The sequence below is a fragment of the Thalassophryne amazonica genome, chromosome 17 (genome assembly GCF_902500255.1).
Source record: "Thalassophryne amazonica chromosome 17, fThaAma1.1, whole genome shotgun sequence".
Classification (NCBI taxonomy): domain Eukaryota; kingdom Metazoa; phylum Chordata; class Actinopteri; order Batrachoidiformes; family Batrachoididae; genus Thalassophryne; species Thalassophryne amazonica.
This window is the reverse complement of record NC_047119.1, coordinates 26,988,325-27,014,603: the sequence shown is the minus strand read 5'-3', so window position 1 is coordinate 27,014,603 and position 26,279 is coordinate 26,988,325. Positions and strand designations below refer to the sequence as shown.

The following is a 26,279-nucleotide window of genomic DNA, read 5'->3' as shown; positions in this document are numbered from 1 at the left end:
CCTCTTTTAAGAGTTTGATAATCCTCTCCTTTGTTTCAATTGACATCTCTCGTGTTGGAGCCATGATTCATGTCAGTCCATTTGGTGCAACAGCTCTCCAAGTTACAGTTGTCACATATAAACGTTTTCAATGTTTGTATAAAATGCAATCAAAAAGATTTTTGTTCAAAATTTCAAAAGTTGAGAATATAATAAACGAAATAAGATACAACAAAATAAATAAATAAAAATGAATAAAACGTTTGATTTGGTCCAAAAATATCTGAGATGTGTTGAATAATTGGATCTTTTTTAGTCTGACTAGAAATTGAAAACTAAAAATGAAATTCACTGCAAAAAACAATACTTGCAAGTTCCAACAGATTTTTTTTTTTTTGGAATACCAAATAATTAATTCATTGTAACAGCTAAACAAAATAAATGTGGCAAATTTGGTTTAAAACATTTATTATTTTCTGTGCTACCCCAAAAACTACAATAACGTATCTCCAGATGATTCAGAACAGCAGCAGCTGGAGTTCTGATCTATATTTAAAAGCTATGGTTCTGACTGGAAGAAGAGCATTCACTCACATCACTCCTGTTTTGGTGGTTTGTTTAGAGGTCTACATGGTGGATTTGAAGACCACAAAGGGCTCTTGGGCAAAGTCCTTAATCTGTTGTGTGTGAATGTAAACGCATCATTGAAAAGTGCTTAGATAGAACTACTATTTATTTATTTCATGTCCAGTGATCTCGGCATGTAGGTTAACTGTTTTCTGAAGGTGATGATTAAGTCAGCAGGCTGTAGAGCTTCTGTGCTTCTGTGTTGTGGGTTGGGTTGCCTGCCAACATTAGTCTGAGCTATTAAATCTTTCAAATGTACATTTAAAAGTCATTTTTTCTGTTAATAAACTTGTTAAAATTGGGTCTACATCATTTCATTTTTAGCTTTTATACATGCTGACACTGTTGTGAATGCGGCAATTTGCTATTTGTTTTGAGATTGCTTTGCACTTAAAATTGTTCAGCACGTTTTTGAAAGCACTATATACAGTGCATTCAAAAAAAAATTCACAGCACTTCACGTTTTCCACATTTTATATTACAGCCTTATTGCAAAATGGATGAAATTCTTTTTTTCCTCAGTATTCTACACACAATACCCCACAATGACAATGTAAGTTTTATTTTTGCAAATTAATTTTTAAAAAATCATATGTACATAAGTATTCACAGCCTTTGCCATGAAGCTCAAAATTCATGTAATCCTGGAGCTCTGTCAGAGCAGAGTAGCCAGATGGAAGCCACTCCTTAGTAAAAAGCACATGGCAGCCCACCTGGAGTTTGCAAAAAGGCACCTGAAGGACTCTCAAAGATTGAACTTGTTGCCGTAAATGCCAGGCATCATGTTTGGAGGAAACCAGGCATCATCCCTACAGTGAAGCATGGTGGTGGCAGCATCATGCTGTGAAGATGTTTTTCAGCGGCAGGAACTGGGAGACTAATCAGGACTGAGGGAAAGACAAATGCAGCAATGTACAGAGACATTCTGGATGAAAATGTCCTTGAGTGGCTCAGCCAGAGCCCAGACCTGAATCTGACTGAACACCTCTGGAGAGATCTGAAAATGGCTGTGCACAGACGATCCCCATCCAACCTGATGGAGCTTGAGAGGTGCTGCAAAGAGGAATGGGCAAAACTGCCCAAAGATTGGTGCACCAAGTTTGTGGCATCATATTCAATTAGACTTGAGGCTGTAATTGCTGCCAAAGCTGCAACAACAAAGTATTGAGCAAAGAGTGTGAACACGTATGTGCATGTGATTTCTTAGTTTTTATTTTTAATAAATTTGCAAAAGTTTAAAAAAAAAAACCTCTCTCTTGTTGTCATTATGGGGTATTGTGAGTAGAATTTGAGGGAAAAAATTGAATTTTATCCATTCTGGAATAAGGCTGTAACATAAAATCTGGAAAAAGTGAAGCGCTGTGAATACTTTCTGGATGCACGGTAAGAATTTTATTATTAAAAGTAAGAAATTGTTATATGTAGGAAAGCAACAAAATTGCAAGAAATTTGTAGTTACAAGAAAGTGTCACTTTCAAGTCTCACAAATATAACTGGTTAAACAAAGGCATTGTTTTATTTTCCCATAAACAACATACAGCATTAACCTTATATAGAAATACAACTGAAAACTTTGTTGTAAACAGCATGAATTGTAACAGAACACAAGAACATTTTAACACAGGATGTTTTAAAACAAAAAAAGTGCAAATAAGTAGTTTAAAATACGCAATTTTAAAAGTACCTGACATGACATCTCACATCCCTACAAGTCAGAGCCATCCTGTACTACACCACCATCTTGTGGTTTACAATTAAAGGCACATTTGACTCAAAGTACAACTCCAGCCAAAAATAAAAAAAATAAAAAGGCAGATTTGTCCACCCCCTTTTTTTTTTTTTTTTGTTTTGGTCTGACATAAGGGCGAATTAGGTCCCATCATTTTATGTACCTAAAAATTAAAGAAAAAAGAAAGTTGCCCGGGTAAACATTCTTGGAGGTCTGCTTCATTAAAAGTGCACAGGATAAGAAATGCTGAATAATTGTAAAACAAGTTGCTGAGGCATATTTCACACAAAGCTTTGGTGTTTCTTTGCATCTCCTCATTATTTCAGTAATACAGATATGTAAATTTCTACAGGCCCCTCCCATCGTACCGTCATTGTGTTTCTTTGTTCCATCGAGGAATGATGGTCCTGCGGTACGTCCGTCTTTCAGAGATATTGCGCCTGACTTTGACCACAGTTGGAGCAGGAATCTCCAGCTCCAAAGACGGGCTCGAGTAGGACTTTTTCAGGCCGCCTTCCTTCTCCTCCTCTACAGAGTCCCCACACATGGCTTTGTCAAACAGGTTCAGCTCTGTCGTGCTCAACATGCTGTCGGCCGACTTCTTCACGTTCTTCCACGCCTGCAGCGCCTGTATGTACATCTCATAGCGACAAATCTGTGACACACAAGCAAGAAAGAGAGACGAGAGATCTGAGAGAGAGAAAAACAAAATAGAGTCACTCACAGGTCCGACCTCATAAGGTGTTCAGAGGACAAACACCTGCACTACCTCGTGCTGGAGGTACTCTGCTCTGACACGCTGCTCCTCCAGCTCCTTGGACCTGCCTCTTCGGCTTTCCACCCTGTTTTCCTGCAGGTACGACAGGTCGGCTTTAAAGGACTCCAGCATTCCTGTGTGAGACTGCATCTGATGCTCCTGCCGAAATAAAGTAGAGATAATTCACGATCAACCTTTCTGAAGAAATCCATAAAACTGATGAACTGTTGAAGAGTGCATGACAGCTGATACTTCCTCTACCATTCCAGTTGAACAGGTTTTATTCCATCACGGATAAAGATATCACGGATTTGGGTTAAAGATTCTTCACCTGACAGATAATGCGGGAAATACAGGCAGAAAAAAAAAAGACAGAGCCCCAAGACACATGGGACTAAGTACTCACTAATGGCACTTACCAACAAATGGTAGACAACACTGTCCAATTGCATAATAGGAGCTGACCACAGCTCAAAAATTAAAACTTATGCATAGTGGTTTGGGGCCCTCACTGAAATGTTTTTCATTAAATCGCATATTTTCCACATCTTTAAAGGAATAAAACAGGTACGAAGTACTGTTAGAAACACTGGCATACATTCTGTGATCTTTCTACCACTTGAAGGTCCCACAGATAAATGTGGTCCAGAGCTCCGTGGCTACACTACACGGCCCCTGACAGGAACAAGATTATGTGAAACATAACAGAGTGATGCGCTAGCAGAGGGGCAGTGCTTACCACATTCCACATGATGTGGTTTGCAGGATCCCCAAGTTTGAATCCTAGACTAGGCAACTCCTTATTTTCCTGCCAATCTATCACTGTTCTCTAAAATAACGGCCTGAAAAATGCCCCCCCTCCACAAAGTATTTTATTTATTTATGTATTTATTTATTTTTAAAAATGTATTTATATTTTTTTTCATCAAAGGACAAAACGAAACACCAGCAAGTGCAAACATAATGAGGTGCAATCAAGTATGTAAATGTGCCACAACCAGAACCTTCACAAATATCCAACACCAAATATACCAACCACAGGCCCTCCAAGATACTAACAATTAAAATAAATAAATAAATAAACAAAAAACAAGCTCCCATGAGAATCATTTCAATCAGGTCCAATATTTTTCAAGAATCCAAGATAGGAAGCACATGGTTGCCACACTTTAGAAACCAATCAGCCCTCCCTCTAAGACTAAACTTGATTTTTTCCTCAAGTTTTAAGAAAAACATAAGATGTTTCAACCATAAAGAAATAGATGGAGGATGTGGAACTTCCCAGGATAATAATATTCTGACCTGCTAGCATTGAGGAAAAGACAACGACATCCACCTGCGATTTAAAGGACACAATGAGGACTCCTAGAACTCCAAAAACAGAGATCAGCGGACAAGGCTCCAGCCCGACATCAAGAACGTGAGAGATAACATCAAAATATGAAATCCAATATGGCTGGAGTTTGACGCTATGAAAAAACATAGGACTTAAATCACAGGCAGAGGACAGCATCAGGCATCTGGGGTGTGCTGCATCAAGTCCAGTGTCGCCATCTTGGATTTAAACCACTCGTCTTTTCGGAGCGCAGCGTACTCGCCTTGAGCTGGTCCAAACACTGATCAAAATCAGTGTGTGCAGATTCAAGAGAAATAATGTGTAAACCGTGGTCACGCCCTGCAGATCGGACACTGTCCAGCTTGGACGACAAAACTTTAAAAAATGAAGGCTTAAAGTCCGCAACACAGTGCAGCTCAGTGGTCTTCCAGGAGAAGCCTAATCTCCACCATTGTTACAGGTGCCACAAGTGGCAAAACTTTCTCTGTCTCTTTACTTTCAGATTTTGGACATTTTGCAGGTGGTCAAAAAGCGGTAAATTGAAAAACAAAAATAAAACTGGGATTCCAAACAAAAAGTGCAAGGTTTGCAAGGTAAAAAAAAAAAAAACATTGAGTAGTGCAGCGGAGTGAGCTGAATACGCGTCTACTCTCTAAACATCATACTGCCAGTCCAAAGTATTTTTTTTAAGGGACTAATAATATGAAGGAAGTGCACTTGGTCAGTGTTCATTGTCCAGAATCCCAGAATATGTAAATGGTAAATGGACTGCATTTATATTGTGCTTTTCCATCAATATCAGAAGCTCAAACTGCTTTAAAATGATGCCTCACATTCACCCATCAGACAGACACATTCCCACACCGATGTCAGAGTGCTACCATGCAAGATGCTCACTACACACCGGGAGCAACTTGGGGATTAAGGACCTAATTCAAGGCTCTGTAGTGATTGTCCAGTCAGACTCTGGGGTTTGACCGAGGATCCTCTGGTCTGAAGACCATCACACAAACAAACAAACTATCAATCATGTGAAAATCATTAGTTTACATGCTGCATTTACTTGTACAACCACTGAAAATCAAAATACAAACCAGCTGGACATTGACTGTCCAAACATTAATGTGTGTGATCAGGTTTTTCAATCAATCAATCAATCATTTTTTTTTATATAGGCACCAATCACAAACAAACAGTTGCCCCAAGGTGCTTTATATTGTAGGCCAGGCCATACAATAATTATGTAAACCCCAATGGTCAAAATGACCCCCTGTGAGCAAGCACTTGGCTACAGTGGGAAGGAAAAACTCCCTTTTAACAGGAAGAAACCTCCAGCAGAACCAGGCTCAGGGAGGGGCAGTCCTCTGCTGGGACTGGTTGGGGCTGAGGGAGAGAACCAGGAAAAAGACATGCTGTGGAGGGGAGCAGAGATCGATCACTAATGATTTTTGTGTCCAGACTCTATCCTACAGCCACACAGAGACACTGAGGAACCAGAAACCAAACCACAACCTGAACCCAGCATACAGAGGTTCGGTGAATGTGAAGGCAGAAGGTGTGGAGTGGATCAGAGTCAGAGGAGACTTCATAGAAGTACAGAGTGCCGCAGGACAGTCCACCAACACTGAGACTGTGTGAGAGGATGAAGAGGAGCGAAGAAGGTCTGTTCAACTGTTACTGTGCCAGACAGTGTAAAAACACCAATCAGAGCATCTCAGACTCCAGGACTGATCATTGGATCCAAACTCACAGTCCTCACTGCCTCCTTTCCTTCAGATTCTTCTGTAAGTCACCTATATACGCATACAAACATGTCCTCTCATCTCGACCTCCCAGTATCAGTGACCAGTCAGGCCAGTTGTACACAGGACGTGAGGGCAGAAGTCAAACCTGTCTGGATGATCAGGATATGACTGATCCTCTTCCACATGTTCCACATTTCTGTTGCTGTCAGACAGTTTGAGTTTTCTGTTCGCTGAGTTTGGATCCAGAGTGAGTTCACAGAAATGCTTCCTCAGACCTGGTCTCAGCCATCGGACTCCACCAGGATCCACCCTGAGAGAGTCCAGAGTCCAGAATGCAGCGTGGGATCCTCCAGTCCAGCAGACAGCAGCTTGCTTGACTGATTCTCAATCAGTGGCCAAGGATGTGAATGCTTTTCAGTGATGTGCCTAATGGAAGAACATTAACTTCCAAACATTACAGACGTTCATCCAATACAACTAGAAACATTTAAAAATAAAGAGATTTAAAAAGCATTGGCTCTTGATGTATTGATTATACTGACCTGGAAAGTCAACTGCTGATATCTCATGTTTTATTTTTTAAGAGCTGAAGGTACAGCACATGCCACTCACTTTAACATTTTTCTATTTAGCTTCATTCTAAAGGTCTCGGCGTTAAAAAGGTGGGTTTAGGACTAACGGCTGTCCAGTTTGAATCCTCATGAGACCATAAAATCACTAAAGTGTGCAGTTGAGCTCCTTACATGGCAGAACCCTGAAAATTGGTGTGTGTAGAAAAGCGCTACAGAAATGCAGTCCATTTAGACACAGGGGTCTTCAACTCCAGTCCTCGAGGGCTAGTGTCCTGCGATTTTTAGATGCATCTCTGCTTCAATACACCTAGCCTGAGTCAATTAATGAGGTCATTAGCAGCCCTCTGGAGAATTTGACTGCATACTGAGGAGGTAATTCAGCCATTTGAGTAAGGTGTGTTGGACCAGGGAGACATCTAAAAGTTGCAGCCCTCGAGGACTTGAGTTGAAGACCCCTGATTTAGAACCATGAGAACCCACCATGTGAAGATGACGATTGCTCATACTCATACCACGTGACATGCAAAAACAAGCACAACATGCCTGTAGTATAACTTTGCAGCTTCCAGAAAACCCCCTGTTGATGTCACAGCATGTACGACAACATTACAGGTTCTACGGGAATAAAAAATATGCCAAAGATAGTCATAGCCAAGGACATTTATTTTTTTTGAACATCTTGAAAATCCTACCACCAATAAAACAAGACCATGGCACAATGATGGAATATTCTGGTTCACCCCAGACACCCTCCAGCACCTGCTAAGTGTTTCTGTGACATCAACAAGGCTTTAGTGAACAAATGTTTGGCTACTTATTAAAATTTATGAACCTTTAAGTTACACAGCTAGATCAAGCACTACTTCACCCTATATAGGGTATATTTCTAAGATTTTTGACAATACAAATAAAATAAAAAAAACTGTCAGACTCAAAGTGATGAGACTCAATATTTTAAGTCTTTGAGGCATGATTTTAGAGGCAGCCACTATTCATCGCTTTTGAAACAGTCCACAAGAAAATAGACTTTGATTGACAAATTAGCCAGGAAATTATTTTACTGAACCCGAGACATTTCAACTTCTGAACAGTAGAAGTAATGTGTACCAGAGTGTGCGCAGACTGCGAGGCAGGAAGAATCGGTCGACAGAACCTCCTCTGGGACCCAATAGCCGCAGGGAAGGGAGGCGAGGAGTGAAGAGCCGAAACCAGATTGATGCGTCTGATCCAGGAGTTCATCTCTGCTTTGGATCTGACACCAGAAAAAAAAAAAACAAAAAGACGCTCAGACATTGATCTCTTCGACTCTTCTGGATGATCAGAATGTGCACTTACGAGGCTTGAAAAAGGAAAACCCTCCAGTCGGCCGTCTGCAGGCGGAAAACATGCGGCTTTTTGGTGTAGTCAGCTGCAGGCTCAGCCAGGGAGTGATGCACGCTCACCACCTCCTCACTGGTCTGGTGCTCTTTCCTGTAGTCATCCTGACATGTGCCCAAGAAAGCAATGCACTCACAATCAGAAAACACACAAGATCTGATTTATGTTTCTGCAAATATTGAATTCTGGCAGCAGACACTTGTGCAAGAGGTGCTGACCTTCTGTAAATACAGAACCATTCCCCGCAGCACTCCAAAGAATGTTTTCCAGCTCCTCTTTCCCCACGGAGCTGCAATATGTTAATGCATCACGAAAGAGAAAACTTTGGCAATTTGGCATGAGAAAGGCAGTGGATGGAAACTTGTAATTCCCCGTGTTTAGCAGGAGTCAGTGAGAGAGTGGGTCCACAAACATTCATTCACTAACTTTGTAAAAACTACGGATATTCAGCTCTTATATTTGGAATTCAGGTAGATGCATGTAAGTAAACCAACACTGTATGTCTGTATATAACAAAATAGAAATGCGATACTTTTGTTTTTGCTCCAGTTTTCATGAGCTGAACTCAAAGATCTAAGACATTTTCTATATACACAAAAGACCTGTTTCTCTCAAACATTGTTCACAAATCTGTCTAAATCTGTGTTAGTGAGCACTTCTCCTTTGCAGAGATAATCCATCCCACCTCACAGGTGTGACATATCAAGATGCTGATTAGACAGCATGATATTGCACAGGTGTGCCTTAGGCTGGCCACAATAAAAGGCCACTCTGAAAGGTGCAGTTTTATCACACAGCACAATGCCACAGATGTCACACGTTTTGAGGGAGCATGCAATTGGCATGCTGACAGCAGGAAAGTCCACCAGAGCTGTTGCCTGTGAATTGAATGTTCATTTCTCTAACATAAGCCATCCCCAAAGGTGTTTCATAGAATTTGGCAGTACATCCAATCGGCCTCACAACCGCAGACCACGTGTAACCACACCAGCCCAGGACCTCCACATCCAACAGGTTCAACTCCAACATCGTCTGAGACCAGCCACCTGGACAGCTGCTGCAACAATCAGTTTGCAGAACTAAAGAATTTCTGCACAAACTGTCAGAAACCGTGTCAGGGAAGCTCATCTCCACGCTCGTCATCCTCATTGGGGCCTTGACCTGACTACAGTTTGTCATCACACCTGACTTGAGTGGGTAAATGCTCACATTTGATGGCATCTGGCTGCTGATCAACTCTATGCAAAGGAGGTATGTTGCACTGTGTGAGGCAAGTGGTAGTCACAACAGATACTGACTGGTTTTCTGACATCACCCACCCCAATAAAGCAAAACTGCTTATTTCAGAGTGGCCTTTTATTGTGGCCAACCTAAGGCACACCTGTGCAATAATCTTGCTGTCTAATCAGCATCTTGATATGCCACACCTGTGAGGTGGGCTGGATTATCTCAGCAAAGGAGAAGTGCTCACTAACACAGATTTAGACAGATTTGTGAACAATATTTGAGAGAAACAGGTCTTTTGTGTGCACAGAAAATGTCTTAGATCTTTGAGTTCAGATCATAAAAAACTGGAGCAAAAACGAAGTGGTGCATTTATATTTTTGTTGTTTTTTTGTGTATAGACATATGTATATATATGTATACACACACACACACACACACACACACGAGTCTCACGAGTCTTGTTTCAGATGCTTGTTGAGGCTACCACAGCCTACTCACTACGTTTGCCGTCAACATCAGCATGGAGTTTACGCTGGAGAAACCCCTGTTTGATCAGAGCAGCTTTCTTGTCATGTGGAACATCCTGGAAGGGGTTACTCTTGGAGCGCAGAAATAAATCCTCCCCAGCGTCTTTGTCCAGCAACACAAAATCATTCAGTTCCTCCTCATCACTTTAAAGGGCAAAGGACAATTGTTTGTAAGCGGTATTATCAAAGAACAGAGAAGGAAATCGTGTGCAAACAGAAACTGAAATGACGACACTTACACAGCCCATTCCAGAGGCTCGCTCTTAATTGAATTGTAAAAACTCTGAAATGCAGAGAAAAGAAAAAAGTGAGATTAACTTGTCTATCATATATTTTATGAGCTTTTTAATTCAGTAAATTACTTTGAGGAGCTCCTTGCTGAAGTTTTCGCCTTCGTTCATCCCATCCAGATTGGACACAAACTTGGAACAGGACATGACTTTTCCCACATGCTACAAACACACACAAAATATGTGACTGTCTAAATTCCTCACAGAGCTCGTCTGGCATCACAGCTTTTCACAGCCACTAACTTGTTTCCCACCTGTCCGTGCAAGTCGGTGTTAAGAAGCATCAAAGCACACGTGAGAGTCAACACGGCCCCTACGATAAAAGGCAAAGAGACATCTGAATACTTCCTGCTGTAGGAAATGGAGTACTCTGGAAGTGGCCGAGCAAACGATGCTCACCCGAGGAGCTAAAAGTGTCGGGGTTGCACTGATGGAAGCGGCACGAGAAATACTGCAAGACCCGCGCTCTCTCCTGCGTCTCTCCCGTTAGCACCACCACTTTCAGGAACGACCTGAGAGAAAAACAAAAGGACATAAAAGGGATTACGAGATGTTCAATGAATGCACTCGCCACAGAGAAGAGACGTCTGTGCATGTCTCCAGTCACACCAACTCCACAAGTCTCACCTTAGAGCTTCATCCAAAGTTTGCCCGGTGAAGTCAAAGAATTTCAGGTATTCTTCTCCAACAGCACGGCTGAAGTCATTACTATCAAAATAAGAGTGAAAGCACAAATTACTGAAAAGATGTTTTGCTATACCAAAATGTAAAAAAAAAAAAAAAAATTGTATTAGAACGAGTCATTTTCATATTGTATAATAAAACTGTGACAACTAGATGGATGGACACATGCACAATTAGCATGAGATCTATAAATATTTGGACAGTGACACTACTGTTTTTATGTATAATGATGCTGCCTCTGTTCACCAGCAAAATGGACTTGAAAAGAAACAATGAATAGGTGCTCGTAGTCCACACTTTCAGATTTTATTCAAGGGGTTTAACAAATATAGCCATAACCATTTATGAATTATAGACATTTGTATGTAAAGTGCTTCCATTTTCAGAAGTAATAAGAAATTGGACACACTAAATATAGGGACTATTTCAATACAAATGGCTTTTACAACCGGTTTTCCTTACACAAAGGATGCCAAAGGATGGATACGTGAACATTTTCAAGTCAATGAATATGTCTTGGGCTTCATGTACATCAATCATTAATAAATATAAACAGCATGGTACAGTTTGGTAAATCTGTCTGGACTTGACAGTTCTCAAAAATTGAGTGGCCACACAAGGAGACAAGTGAGGGAAGCCATCAAGACACCCAGACAACTCTGAAAGCATTCTAGGCATTTGTGGCTGTCACTGGAGCAACTGAATTAAAAACCTGTTGAATTAAAGCTGAAGTCGACACAAGATTGTTTCATTTCAACTCCAGTGTGGTAGTGCACAGAGACAAAATTATAAATAGTTGCGTCACTGTCCAAATAATCTCATCTGGAGAAGGCAAGAAAAAAAAATGACCTCTTAGACTTGAAGGGCGGGCACCAGACGGTAGTTTTCATTGAGCCGTCTTTAGAAAATACAAAGTGTGTTACTGGGATAACCAAACTCCGATACTGTATATAGTCTCATATCACGAGCAAATTCTTAAATCAGTGAAACATATCTGTGTCAGACCTCATTATAAGTGTTCTGCTTAGTGTTTACAGAGGCGCACCTGTGTGCCGCCTTCATCGAAACAAAAATCACAACTGCTGCGGCTGCAACAATTAGTTTGGAGGTTTTGCTCAGCAGACTTACCACCATCAACAAACACACAAATAAATAATTGCATAAAACATGTCCTTACTCTTTGTCCAAGTGCTTCACCACATCAACTGGTTGGAACCCATCCAGCTATACAGCTGCTCGGCGAGGCGGCAGGCCATCTCTCTGTCCACTTCACCTCCATTCATAAGCGGCTCCTCCGTCTGTCCATTAGAGGCGGTTGTTTGTACAGTTCCAGGCACGCTACCTTGCACCTCCTCAGCCTGATGTGCCTCCTCAGCCGCTGTGCCCGCCTGACTTTCAGCCTCTGCCCGCGGGATGGGAAGCCTCAGCGTCAGGAAGCAGTTGCTCTGTCGTTTTGCACTCATCTATCTTCTTGCTCTGCACGAGCTGTGCCGAATGCACTGGAGGAAGGTCGGCAGTTTGCAGGAGCTGCTCGTTCTGCTTCATGCATTCCTGCTGTTCCTCCGCCTCACAGTCACCTGCTTGGGCACCAACTGCTCCTTCTGAGCGCAGAGACTCCTGCGGCTGGTTATCTTGTCTGTCACGTCCAGCTGCTCCAGATGTGTGATTGTCTTAACTGCTTTTCCTCTTCAAAGTACTGTGACGCCTCTGCCAGTTCAGCTGTCCTAAGATGCTCAAACTGCACTGATGGCTCGCCGTTTTCTGATGTCATCACTTGGTGACTGTCGTCTTCCTCTAAACAACCTGGCTGCTCCAGTTTTTCAGTCGGCTCTGGTACCTCTGCAGAGGTTTCTTCCTGCTGCACTGGCAGTTCTTCATCAGCATCTGGAAGCTCTACAGCCTCCGACTGGTCAGGGATCCATTTCTGCTCATCGTCTTTGCACATTTCGAACTCTTCAGACTGACCTATTGGATCTTCATGTAACTGATCTGTTAATTTGAGATCTTCTGTCCTTGACCTGGTTTTTGAGTGCTGCCTCTCCTCAAACTCAATTAGCTGATCGGGGTTTATAGTTACTCCAGTAGACGCTGGTGGCAGTGGCTCTGAAGAAAACTCCCTACAGTGTGCATATAAAGTGTATGTCGCAACCATCGCATAAATGTGATCACTAAAGCATGTATTTCAAAACACACTTCCTGTTTCTCCTTTTTTTAAATGGCAATACGCACTGTTCACTCAGGCAGCTGATGGATTTCACCTCTTCCACGCAGAAACATTTGTCACAATCTGCTCCCCCGTCTAACTGATTGCCCTCCTCACTGTGGTCTCCCAACCTCAGCTATGTGTGATGAAGTCTGCTGTGCAGTCAGCAGAACATCCGCTTCTTCCTGTTCCTCTTCTTGCCTCAAATTTTCAATTATACGCCAGACTAATCCATCTTCTGAGCCGTCTTCACTTTTCTTAGGACTGACGTCGATACTTTAACAGATTCCAACGTTGCTGGTGGGCCGTTCTCTACGTCTGAATCTGTCCTCGGGAGGATTTCTGAAAAATAATGTAGAAACAAACGTTCTTTTAAAAAGGTGACATCTATTCATGTAAATAATGAAAGTATGACAAATGAAAATCAAAAAATTCCATTTTATTGTACTACAAACATTACTATAAAACCCACTGGCAAACATAAAACAATCATATGCTTAAACCTTTGGCTAAAAACTTTCTAACTTAATTTTCCCAGAAGGCACATATTCTAGTTTATCAAACACTGTGCATGCTAAGCCAAGGTAGAATGTCTACTTTATTAGAAAACTACTGAAAAATAATAGTTACAAGAAAGACTTATTTCATATTTTCTTCTCTATGTCAGATTTTCAGGGGGGTCACTATTTTACATACACGAAAGTGAACATATCTTGAAACGGCACATAAAATTCCAGAAATTGTTAAAAAATGACCTCTAAAAGCATTTGCAAGAATATATTAAGAGTTAATGGGAAACCTTTGGCTTAATTTGGTCATTTGTACGGTAATAGAATTACCGTGACTGCAAAACTTGGCCATATCATAACTTACCATTCAAAATTTGCTCTGATTGAAATTCTGTTACCATAGGATGACCCACTTAATGGCCTGCACCTTCTTGAATTTAACAGCAAAGAAAATTTGAGATCTGTGAGCAACTTCACAAAATGATACCCCGCCCCCATTCCAGCTCACCATACAGTTTTATCTTGCTTACAGTATATCAATGGTGGTAAGTCTTTTGCTATTAAATATCTGAATTAACATACCGGTCAACATCTGAACTGAAGAGCTCAACGGGTCTGTTTATATACATGTTATTAACAGATATGATTAAAAAACAACAAAAGTCCAATTATCTTCCCTTGAAGACACTGGACCAAAATCAATTGCATGGCAGACATGTATATGACAGAAACTCATACACACATTCACTCACACCTACAGTCAATTTAAAAGTCACAAATTCACCTGACCCACATTTCTTTGGAAGCCAGAGCACCTGAAGGGAACTCATGCAAACATGGGGAGAACATGCAAACTCCACACACAGAGAACCAGAAGGAGAGAGAACCACTAACCACCGTGGTGACCATTCATTGAAACCCATTAACCAGTGGTGAAGGAGTTATGCTCATGAAGTCAGTATGATGCATTAAATAACATTCAAGTCCAGACAAAACACGCATCTATTCTTCCTCTTGTATGGCTAGCATACCGGTGTAGTGTGGAATTATGTTTCCTCTCCTTTTAAATCATATTATTAGCAGCAGAACAGGTCCCAGTCTCACTAAATCTAAATTCTGGGTCTGTTAATGAAGCAGAGGGCTCGCTGCCAGCGACCACTTTACTAATTTCTCTGCATCCCTGTTGATTTACTGCTGGTGAACTACGCAATGCCTTAGGTGCCGTTATCTCCAGCCGACTGATTCTGCTCTTTTTCTCTCTGTCCAAGATGTTTTGCTAGGATCCAAAAGGCTGGCACTGCTTTTAGAGGACCAGGCTAACCTGGCACTGGCATATGACGTCTATCAGAAATATTGAAGAACTGAAACTGGAGTCTCTGCACCATGATGGACCATTTGTACTTTAATAACTGAATCAGATTTTTCCTTCATCTTTTGTAAAAACCTTGTAACCGTGAGACTGGACCAAGCAGTGGGTCACCCCTCTGAGTCTTTTCTGCTTGAGGTTTTTTCCTCAGAAACACCAGAGGGAGTTTTTCCTTACCACTGTCGCCTGTGTGCTTGTTCAGGAGGATTGGTAAGGTAAGACCTTACCCATGTGAAGCGCCTTGAGGCAACGCTATTATGATTTGCCACCATAAATAAATTTTACTGAAATATGCATAGGTCCAATTATCACCCCATGAAGACGTTTGTTCAGAATCATGCCTGTCTTCATATGCCATACTACTGTACCATCTTGCCAAGTTTCACTGAAACCAGTTCATGATGATTTGTGCATACAAACCTCATGGGCAGATGGACAAATGGGTGGACGGACAGGGTGATTCCTATGTTCCTAGATTTATGCCCAAGATTCCAGAGCACAATTTTGGATCTCCACAAGCCAGATTCTTGACAAGATTCATGGTACTATGACCAACTATACAATCCACTATAGAAAATATAAGAAGCCTGGGTCCATACAGACTTTACAGACTTTTCACTGAGGAAGACATCCCAAAATAACACCCGGGAATGAAGGAACATTGTTCTACAGGTGCAGCAGAACCTCAGGAAGAAGATGCTGGAGACAACCTTAAGTCAACCTCACTTGCAAATGTCATTTCTAATGAAAATTAGCAGACCACTGGAGCTGTATCAAATCACAAAAGAAATAATCACATGTATATAGTATGTTCCAACAGTGATAAAGGTCTGCTCTTTAACACTTTAAAAACACACACATTTCTCTCTGATACATACCGTTATTTCCATCTGAGAGCTGCTGTGCTGAATCTTCCTCTTCCTCTGTCGTCAGCTGTTGCACATCCACAGGATCACATGGCTGGAAATTGCAAAACAGAATCTCAGTAGGTTGTGGGAGACAACTTGTGATTTCCAGTGGATTTTTCAGTAGGCAGCTGCACGCCGAGTCTCATCTGACCAACATTATTTCCGCTCTATTCCTCCCACCTCCCCTCAACCTACAACAGCCAACCTGCAATCAGCTCAGCGCATTTATTTGAGTGATTGCTGAACAAAGGCTTACATAATAACCCAACATAGTAAAAGAATCTACAGAAAACATGGTCAGGTTTACAGCTACCAGGAGAAAAACAAATTCTTTAAAAAAAAAAAAAGAAAGAAACAAAAAGGGGCTGGAATATTATACCTCAAAGTCGTTTCTCATCCAGTTGACATGTGAGTCCAGAATCAACTGTGACTCAAACCCGTCTTCTTCCTCTGCGTCCTCTTGAATAAAACACTCGGTGTTAATGACATCAGACCGGTGAAGTGAGAGGGAAGTGGAGTCTAGACTCGTCACTCGGCAATAGTCCAGCTCATTGGCCAAGCTGTTATCAGTCATGGGTGAAGGCATCTCTAGGGAGGCGTCGGGGACGTCCCATTGAACTGTTGCAAAGGACAGAGGAGAAGTAACAGAGCTGACAGGGCGCACTGGCCATATTATCTGTTCCCAGTCTTCTGTCTCTTCAGGAGGTTCTGGTCCTTCTTGGAGAGCAGGCGAATCTGTCACATCCCACACAGTTGTCTCCTGCTGTCCATTTATGTTCTGGAGATCTATACAGGCCCATGAGTCCTTCTGATGGACTGAATTTTGAAAATCTGTCAGAGAGGAACACAAGTTTTCCTCCTCCATGAGCTTCTCCCTCAACTGTTGGACTGTTATGGCTTTTGACTAAAGATGTTGCAGCCTTAAATATTTTCTAACTCCAAAAGGTCGTCTTCCACCGTTTTGCCAAAATGTGAACTTCTGAAGCATGTTACGGCCTCGGCGGCAGCCTGAAGTAGATGCAGAGCTATAACAAAAGAATACTTTAATTAATATTCAAAAATATTAAACCACATCAGAAGCTACATCATCAACTGTAAAAGTCACACATTTTACTGAAAAAGCCTGAATTTTCTGTTCAGGCTTTTTCCATTGAGAGAACGATCCAGTTAGACAACACAGAGAAGAAGAATTGTTGACTATTCTGACAACTGTTTAAATATATGTTTAATGATGTCAATTTCTTAACTGACATCATTCACTCATGAAAAATAATAATTTATTAGTAATGCACCACTGTAGGCCCTGCAACTTATACTCCGGTGCAACTTATATATCCCCCGCCCCAAAAAAATCATGCATTCCTTATTAATAATTTCTACAGGAATCAAAGCATTAGAACAATATAATCTCTAATAATAAAAGAATAAGTGACAATAATATAAAAGTACATTACAATAATACACAAAATCCCGAATTAAAGAGCTGATAATATAGAAAAAGATACTTGTATTCCAGTGCGACTTATACTCCAGTATGACTTACATACGGATTTTTCCTCTTCAACAACCTTTTTTTTTTTTCTTTTGACAGGTGCGACTTACACTCTGGAAAATATAGTAATTATATCAAAGTCTAATCAAAAATGAAATCTAAAACATTTTTGGACAACAAATTTATTAAGAGTGCCATATTCCCCTTTCACACTGACTGATTTAAATTAACTTAAAGGAATATGTAAAGACATGCTCATGCTCTTGCTTCCAACTTATAACTTGTGTAGAGCCAAACGGCTTTAAAAGTAATGATTTATTTGTGTTATATTACATGGTACATGGTTTTATGCAATCAATTATTTTGGGTTTCACATTATTATCAAAAACTGATGTTGGAGAGTTGATCATATCTTGATATTAAATAGCACATTTTTCAGGGGTTTAAAAGCCATACATTTGTTTTTATTTTGATGTGCTGATATAAAAAATTATTGCTGAGGAGTACACAAACTTTTGCATACAACCAACAATGGTGCATTTATACACTATGCATATTTTTTCATTTTTTATTGATGCTTCATAAATAGTTTTAAGTAGATTTTAAAGGAAAACTGCTGAAGGAAGCCACAGGCCTCTAAGGGCAGAGGATGTCTGGAATGTGCACTGTTCTGCCCATCAATCACCGTTTCCTAACACCTATGCAAAAGATCCATGCAGGACCTCGAGACCCCAGGGAAGAGTAGGATTTCAATCAGTGTTATCAGTGAAAACAGTTAAAAGTTGGGATAAACAGAGCCAAACCAACTGTGCAAACTAAGTAAGATCTGGTAGCAGGAATGGCACCATGAGTGTAAGTAAAGATGACTTGGAATGGAAGAGATTTATTTTCTCATTATTAAAATTGACATTATTTAGGTGTGACACTGTAAACATGGCTGACTTTTACTGAAAGTCACTTTTGTACTTCCTGACCACAGATGCGTCCAATCAATCGAGCAAGTGAGCATCTGAAAGACAGTGAGATATGCATGGAGGCAAAGTGTAGATTAAGGATTTGTTTTTGGTGAACAGTTTAACTGTCGTGTCCCTGGGTTTATCACATTATCACCACACTGCAAGGTGACCTTGCTAAATGATAAAACTGAGACTCATAACTTCCCTGCATGTTTTAACCCAAACACAGAGCATCTCTCCAGAAAATAAAGATAATCTAAATCAGCAAATATATATATATATTTATATATATATATGAAATCCATGTTTGATTACGTATTGAAACTTACAATCAAGACCTAATCAAACACACCCGATATCATGATTTATCTGTGATACATCATGTACGTTGTGCATCATTCTCATACACTCAACAAAAATATAAACGCAACACTTTTGGTTTTGCTCCCATTTTGTATGAGATGAACTCAAAGATCTAAAACTTTTTCCACATACACAATATCACCATTTCCCTCAAATATTGTTCACAAACCAGTCTAAATCTGTGATAGTGAGCACTTCTCCTTTGCTGAGATAATCCATCCCACCTCACAGGTGTGCCATATCAAGATGCTGATTAGACACCATGATTAGTGCACAGGTGTGCCTTAGACTGTCAATCAATCAATCAATCAATTTTTTTTATATAGCGCCAAATCACAACAAACAGTTGCCCCAAGGCGCTTTATATTGTAAGGCAAGGCCATACAATAATTATGTAAAACCCCAACGGTCAAAACGACCCCTGTGAGCAAGCACTTGGCTACAGTGGGAGGAAAAACTCCCTTTTAACAGGAAGAAACCTCCAGCAGAACCAGGCTCAGGGAGGGGCAGTCTTCTGCTGGGACTGGTTGGGGCTGAGGGAGAGAACCAGGAAAAAGACATGCTGTGGAGGGGAGCAGAGATCGATCACTAATGATTAAATGCAGAGTGGTGCATACAGAGCAAAAAGAGAAAGAAACAGTGCATCATGGGAACCCCCCAGGAGTCTACGTCTATAGCAGCATAACTAAGGATGGTTCAGGGTCACCTGATCCAGCCCTAACTATAAGCTTTAGCAAAAAGGAAAGTTTTAAGCCTAATCTTAAAAGTAGAGAGGGTGTCTGTCTCCCTGATCTGAATTGGGGAGCTGGTTCCACAGGAGAGGAGCCTGAAAGCTGAAGGCTCTGCCTCCCATTCTACTCTTACAAACCCTAGGAACTACAAGTAAGCCTGCAGTCCTGAGAGCGAGCGCTCTATTGGGGTGATATGGTACTACGAGTCCCTAAGATAAGATGGGACCTGATTATTCAAAACCTTATAAGTAAGAAGAAGAATTTAAATTCTATTCTAGAATTAACAGGAAGCCAATGAAGAGAGGCCAATATGGGTGAGATATGCTCTCTCCTTCTAGTCCCCGTCAGTACTCTAGCTGCAGCATTTGAATTAACTGAAGGCTTTTTTAGGAACTTTAGGACAACCTGATAATAATGAATTACAATAGTCCAGCCTAGAGGAAATAAATGTATGAATTAGTTTTTCAGCATCACTCTGAGACAGACCTGTCTGATTTGAGAGATAGTGCGTAAATGCAAAAAAGCAGGTCCTACATATTGTTTAATATGCGCTTTGAATGACATATCCTAATCAAAAATGACTCCAAGATTTCTCACAGTATTACTAGAGGTCAGGGTAATGCCATCCAGAGTAAGGATCTGGCCAGACACCATGTTTCTAAGACTTGTGGGGCCAAGTACAATAACTTCAGTTTATCTGAGTTTAAAAGCAGGAAATTAGAGGTCATCCATGTCTTTATGTCTGTAAGACAATCCTGCAGTTTAGCTAATTGGTGTGTGTCCTCTGGCTTCATGGATAGATAAAGCTGGGTATCATCTGCGTAACAATGAAATTTAAGCAATACCGTCTAATAATACTGCCTAAGGGAAGCATGTATAAAGTGAATAAAATTGGTCCTAGCACAGAACCTTGTGGAACTCCATAATTAACTTTAGTCTGGAAGAAGATTCCCCATTTACATGAACAAACTGTAATCTATTAGACAAATATGATTCAAACCACCGCAGCGCAGTGCCTTTAATACCTATGGCATGCTCTAATCTCTGTAATAAAATTTTATGGTCAACAGTATCAAAAGCAGCACTGAGGTCTAACAGAACAAGCACAGAGATGAGTCCACTGTCCGAGGCCATAAGAAGATCATTTGTAACCTTCACTAATGCTGTTTCTGTACTATGATGAATTCTAAAACCTGACTGAAACTCTTCAAATAGACCATTCCTCTGCAGATGATCATTATCTGTTTTACAACTACCCTTTCAAGAATTTTTGAGAGAAAAGGAAGGTTGGAGATTGGCCTATAATTAGCTAAGATAGCTGGGTCAAGTGATGGCTTTTTAAGTAATGGTTTAATTACTGCCACCTTAAAAGCCTGTGGTACATAGCCAACTAACAAAGATAGATTGATCATACTTAAGATCGAAGCATTAATAATGGTAGGGCTTCCTTGAGCAGCCTGGTAGGAATGGGGTCTAATAAACATGTTGATGGTTTGGATGAAGTAACTAATGAAAATAACTCAGACAGAACAATCGGAGAGAAAGAGTCTAACCAAATACCGGCATCACTGAAAGCAGCCAAAGATAACGATACGTCTTTGGGATGGTTATGAGTAATTTTTTCTCTAATAGTTAAAATTTTGTTAGCAAAGAAAGTCATGAAGTCATTACTAGTTAAAGTTAATGGAATACTCAGCTCAATAGAGCTCTGACTCTTTGTCAGCCTGGCTACAGTGCTGAAAAGAAACCTGGGGTTGTTCTTATTTTCTTCAATTAGTGATGAGTAGAAAGATGTCCTAGCTTTACGGAGGGCTTTTTTATAGAGCAACAGACTCTTTTTCCAGGCTAAGTGAAGATCTTCTAAATTAGTGAGACGCCATTTCCTCTCCAACTTACGGTTATCTGCTTTAAGCTACGAGTTTGTGAGTTATACCACGGAGTCAGACACTTCTGATTTAAAGCTCTCTTTTTCAGAGGAGCTACAGCATCCAAAGTGTCTTCAATGAGGATGTAAAACTATTGACGAGATACTCTATCTCCTTACAGAGTTTAGGTAGCTACTCTGCACTGTGTTGTTATATGGCATTAGAGAACATAAAGAAGGAATCATATCCTTAAACCTAGTTACAGCGCTTTCTGAAAGACTTCTAGTGTAATGAAACTTATTCCCTACTGCTGGGTAGTCCATCAGAGTAAATGTAAATGTTATAAGAAATGATCAGACAGAAGGGAGTTTTCAGGGAATACTGTTAAGTCTTCTATTTCCATACCATAAGTCAGAACAAGATCTAAGATATGATTAAAGTGGTGGGTGGACTCATTTACTTTTTGAGCAAAGCCAATAGAGTCTAATAATAGATTAAATGCAGTGTTGAGGCTGTCCATTCTCAGCATCTGTGTGGATGTTAAAATCGCCCACTATAATTATCTTATCTGAGCTAAGCACTAAGTCAGACAAAAGGTCTGAAAATTCACAGAGAAACTCACAGTAACGACCAGGTGGACGATAGATAATACAAATAAAACTGGTTTTTGGGACTTCCAATTTGGATGGACAAGACTAAGAGACAAGCTTTCAAATGAATTAAAGCTCTGTCTGGGTTTTTGATTAATTAATAAGCTGGAATGGAAGATTGCTGCTAATCCTCCGCCCCGGCCCGTGCTACGAGCATTCTGACAGTTAGTGTGACTCGGGGTGTTGACTCATTTAAACTAACATATTCATCCTGCTGTAACCAGGTTTCTGTTAGGCAGAATAAATCAATATGTTAACTGTCCACAATAAAAGGCCACTCTGAAAGGTGCTGTTTTGTTTTATTGGGGGGGGGATACCAGTCAGTATCTGGTGTGACCACCATTTGTCTCATGCAGTGCAACACATCTCCTTCGCGTAGAGTTGATCAGGTTGTCAATTGTGGCCTGTGGAATGTTGGTCCACTCCTCTTCAACGGCTGTGCGAAGTTGCTGGATATTGGCAGGAACTGGTACACGCTGTCGTATACGCCGGTCCAGAGCATCCCAAACATGCTCAATGGGTGACATGTCCGGTGAGTATGCCGGCCATGCAAGAACTGGGACATTTTCAGCTTCCAAGAATTGTGTACAGATCCTTGCAACATGGGGCCGTGCATTATCCTGCTGCAACATGAGGTGATGTTCTTGGATGTGGCACAACAATGGGCCTCAGGATCTCGTCACGGTATCTCTGTGCATTCAAAATGCCATCAATAAAATGCACCAGTGTTCTTTGTCCATAACAGACGCCTGCCCATACCATAACCCACCGCCCCCATGGGCCACTCGATCCACAACATTGACATCAGAAAACCGCTCACCCACACGACGCCACACACGCTGTCTGCCATCTGCTGTCCGAGTGGCTGGTCTCAGACGATCTTGGAGGTGAACATGCTGGATGTGGAGGTCCTGGGCTGGTGTGGTTACACGTGGTCTGTGGTTGTGAGGCTGGTTGGATGTACTGCCAAATTCTCTGAAACGTCTTTGGAGACGGCTTATGGTAGAGAAATTAACATTCAATACACGAGCAACAGCTCTGGTTGACATTCCTGCTGTCAGCATGCCAATTGCACGCTCCCTCAAACCTTGCGACCTCTGTGGCATTGTGCTGTATGATAAAACTGCACCTTTCAGAGTGGCCTTTTATTGTGGGCAGTCTAAGACACACCTGTGCTCTAATCATGATGTCTAATCAGCATCTTGATATGGCACACCTGTGAGGTGGGATGAATTATCTCAGCAAAGGAGAAGTGCTCACTATCACAGATTTAGACTGGTTTGTGAACAATATTTGAGGGAAATGGTGATATTGTGTATGTGGAAAAAATTTTAGATCTTTGAGTTCATCTCATACAAAATGGGAGCAAAACCAAAAGTGTTGCGTTTATATTTTTGTTGAGTGTACTTTAACATGATCTCAGACTTATCTTTGCACTGACTCTCACTTATTTTTTTTATTTTTTATTTTTTTTTTTACTGTACACCTCCGTTCTGTGCCTATCTTCATTATTCTGCTCATGTCAGGCAACCGACATCCGGGACAAACTTTAACCACATTTCCTGTGTGGGTGCTCACTTCTCAGTTCCTGGCAGGGTGCAACAAATGCTCCACGCACCGCCCCACAAAATACACCATCTCTAAATGAATTACACTGTCTTGGAAACAAACAGAACATTCACACAAAGTGATTTCAGAGCAGTGTTTCTTTTGATAAATTCAGTTGAGAATTAATATGTTTAAGTCTGAACTTCAGAATATTTTCATCCTACTTCAGCAACACGAAGTCGTAAACACGAATTGTTTGACAATAGAAGAACGCGTCTGGTGTTGACTTTGGAACCTTTGTTGACTCTAAAGATTATAATTTTCAGATGCCTGCTGACATTTCTATGAAATAAAACTTTTTTACCATAAAGAAAACTGGTTATGTGCAGAGCATGCAAAATTCATGCACACATTTGGATGAACAGATGACGCAATAGCACAGAGAAGTCAATGCACACAAAAAAAGAGGACACAGAATAAAAAGAGGAACTCGACTTCTGTGGACAGTGAAAGTCATGTCATATATGTAAAAGAAAGGGGTATATGCAACCATTAATAGATGCAAATAATAATTTTAGTGACTAAACACTAACTCACAAGAATATCACTTGATATAAACTTTTCGGCTATGAGCGTGACTTACCACCTCCGGGCTCCTTAAATCATATGAGCAGCAGTTTTGTGAGGTTTTAAGTCCTGTGGGAGAGGAAGGGCAAAACCACGGTATTATACTGGATTTATAACGTGCCGGAGCCTTCACAAACGTGTTCACAGCTCAGTGTGTCTAAACGTGGTGCGCATAACAAACAAGCCTCACATCCGCCTCCTCCAAGCCAGGGAGCCTTTTTAAGTCTGTGGTGTCACATAAAGATGCACGCAGGTCACAAGCTCTAGTCTGGACCCGGGTCTTCTCCTTCATACTTCCTGTCCATATTGGACGGATCGAGCTCAGACTTCCGCCTTCCTCTGTCCTGTTTGTGTCTCGGCAGGTACGACTGAGGAAGAAAGGAGAGCTTGAAGAGCAAAAGCTGCTGTGTGGAAACAAAGGAGGAAGAAACGGCACATTGTGATTGGCAGATGACTCAAAGAGTTCGGAGACACCTGAGAGGCCCCGGCCCACGCCCACTGTCCCGAAGGCATGCAAACGTACACATACAGGTCAGGTGAGGGGAGTGGCTCGTCTTCATTCCTGCAGCTGACATCAGGAATGATATTGTACAACCCGATGGCACAATGTGCACAAAATGGGCATGTGCAATTATATGATTTGTCTGGGAGAGAGGGCACATGTTCCACAAGCCAGAAAACTTACAATGCATTGTTTATTTTAATGCTGTTAATTGGCAGTAATTTAAAATCAACTTCACCACAGAAACAGTATTATCATTACTTGTCTGTATCAGAAGCATTACGCATTCTGTTACAGACACCAGTGTCTTTAATTTTAGGAAACACTCAAGCTGATTTTATATATTTTTACTTTATAACCTCAAGTCATTGTGTTGCATGTTCAATTGAGTTAACTTTGTATGACTGTTTTGATGTTGTTTCTAGTCTATAAACCAAAAACTAAGCAAGTATTTATTTGTGTTTGCCCATGTCACCTGCAGTCATATTACGTCTCTTCATTTTTATCAAGGACCACAATGGAAGTACGATTTACACTTTATTAAGTTGTCTATGGGCTAAAAAATGTGCCGCTTGAAACTTAATTCGAATCATTTATATTTGGATTTGAGTTGCTCAGCTTGACTGAAAGAACTAGATCGCGGGTACAAGCGACCGAAATGGGCTTCCTCAGGAGGGTGGCTGGTGTCTCCCTTAGAGATAGGGTGAGAAGTTCAGTTATCCGTGGGGAGCTCAGAGTAGAGTCGCTGCTCCTTCGCGTTGGAAAGAGCCAGCTGAGGTGGTAAGGATGCCTCCTGGGCATCTCCCAAGGGAGGTGTTCCAGGCACGTCCATCTGGGAGGAGACCCCGGGGAAGACCCAGGACTAGGTGGAGAGATTATATCTCCACACTGGCCTGGAAACGCCTCGGGATCCCCAGTCAGAGGTGGTCAATGTGGCACAGGAAAGGGAAGTCTGGGGTCCCCTGCTGGAGCTGTTGCCCCCGTGACCCAAACCCGGAAAAGAGGTTGAAGATGAATGAGTGATGAGTGAGTGAGCTTGAATACTTGCAGAAAAAAAAAACTAAATCCAAATAACATCATTTGCAATTAAATGCATTAGTCTGGAACTGAATTACAATACACTTGAAACTGAAGAAAAAAACAAGGATTAAAAAAAGTGAGATAAAAATGTGGGGGAAAAAAAATCAGGTGCTCTTAAATAAATTAATGTTCATTTTATTGCATGAAGCATGAAATATCTAAAATTAAAAGATTAAAAAAAAAAACAGTGAGCATCCAGCTTATGAAAAGTGGGGGGAAACGTCAGTCTAAAAAAATTGGAGATACTCTAATTTAAAAGTAAAGAACTTTAATAAAGTGAACAAAGTCTAACTGCAAATGCATTCTAGCGCAACAGAATAATCATCAAGGCATCCAGTTACTCAAGTTGAGCCATTTAAATTCAAATATAAATAAATTCAGTTTTAAAGTGCAATTCTGTTCCAAACTAATACACTCAGTTTCAAATTATGCTATTCGGGTTCTGCTTTTTTATAGTTATTCAAACTGAGCAATTCAAATTCACCTGTAAATGAAAGGCACCAGAGATCTGATGGATACCTTGTACGCTCTACACATCAGAATATAAAGGTACAAGTAAACATGTAGTACATACGTCTGCAATGGTGTTTTTGACTATGTATGACTTCTTGTGACTTCATTATCCCAAG

At 40.9% G+C, this 26,279-nt stretch overlaps 1 protein-coding gene across 1 annotated transcript; it reads right to left on the bottom strand.

Annotated features, from left to right (window-relative positions):
• Positions 1-2,452: 2,452 nt before the first annotated feature.
• LOC117528865 (PH and SEC7 domain-containing protein 4) lies at positions 2,453-24,686 on the bottom strand. The gene is given in 17 exon segments (XM_034191441.1): positions 2,453-2,990; positions 3,105-3,251; positions 7,853-7,997; positions 8,081-8,226; positions 8,341-8,411; positions 9,848-10,020; positions 10,116-10,159; positions 10,239-10,328; positions 10,421-10,479; positions 10,566-10,678; positions 10,794-10,874; positions 12,028-12,076; positions 12,079-12,967; positions 13,080-13,395; positions 15,807-15,888; positions 16,216-16,861; positions 24,085-24,686. Coding segments are annotated over 13 exon segments (1,638 nt in total). The 5' UTR covers positions 12,314-12,967; positions 13,080-13,395; positions 15,807-15,888; positions 16,216-16,861; positions 24,085-24,686; the 3' UTR covers positions 2,453-2,705.
• Positions 24,687-26,279: the final 1,593 nt, after the last annotated feature.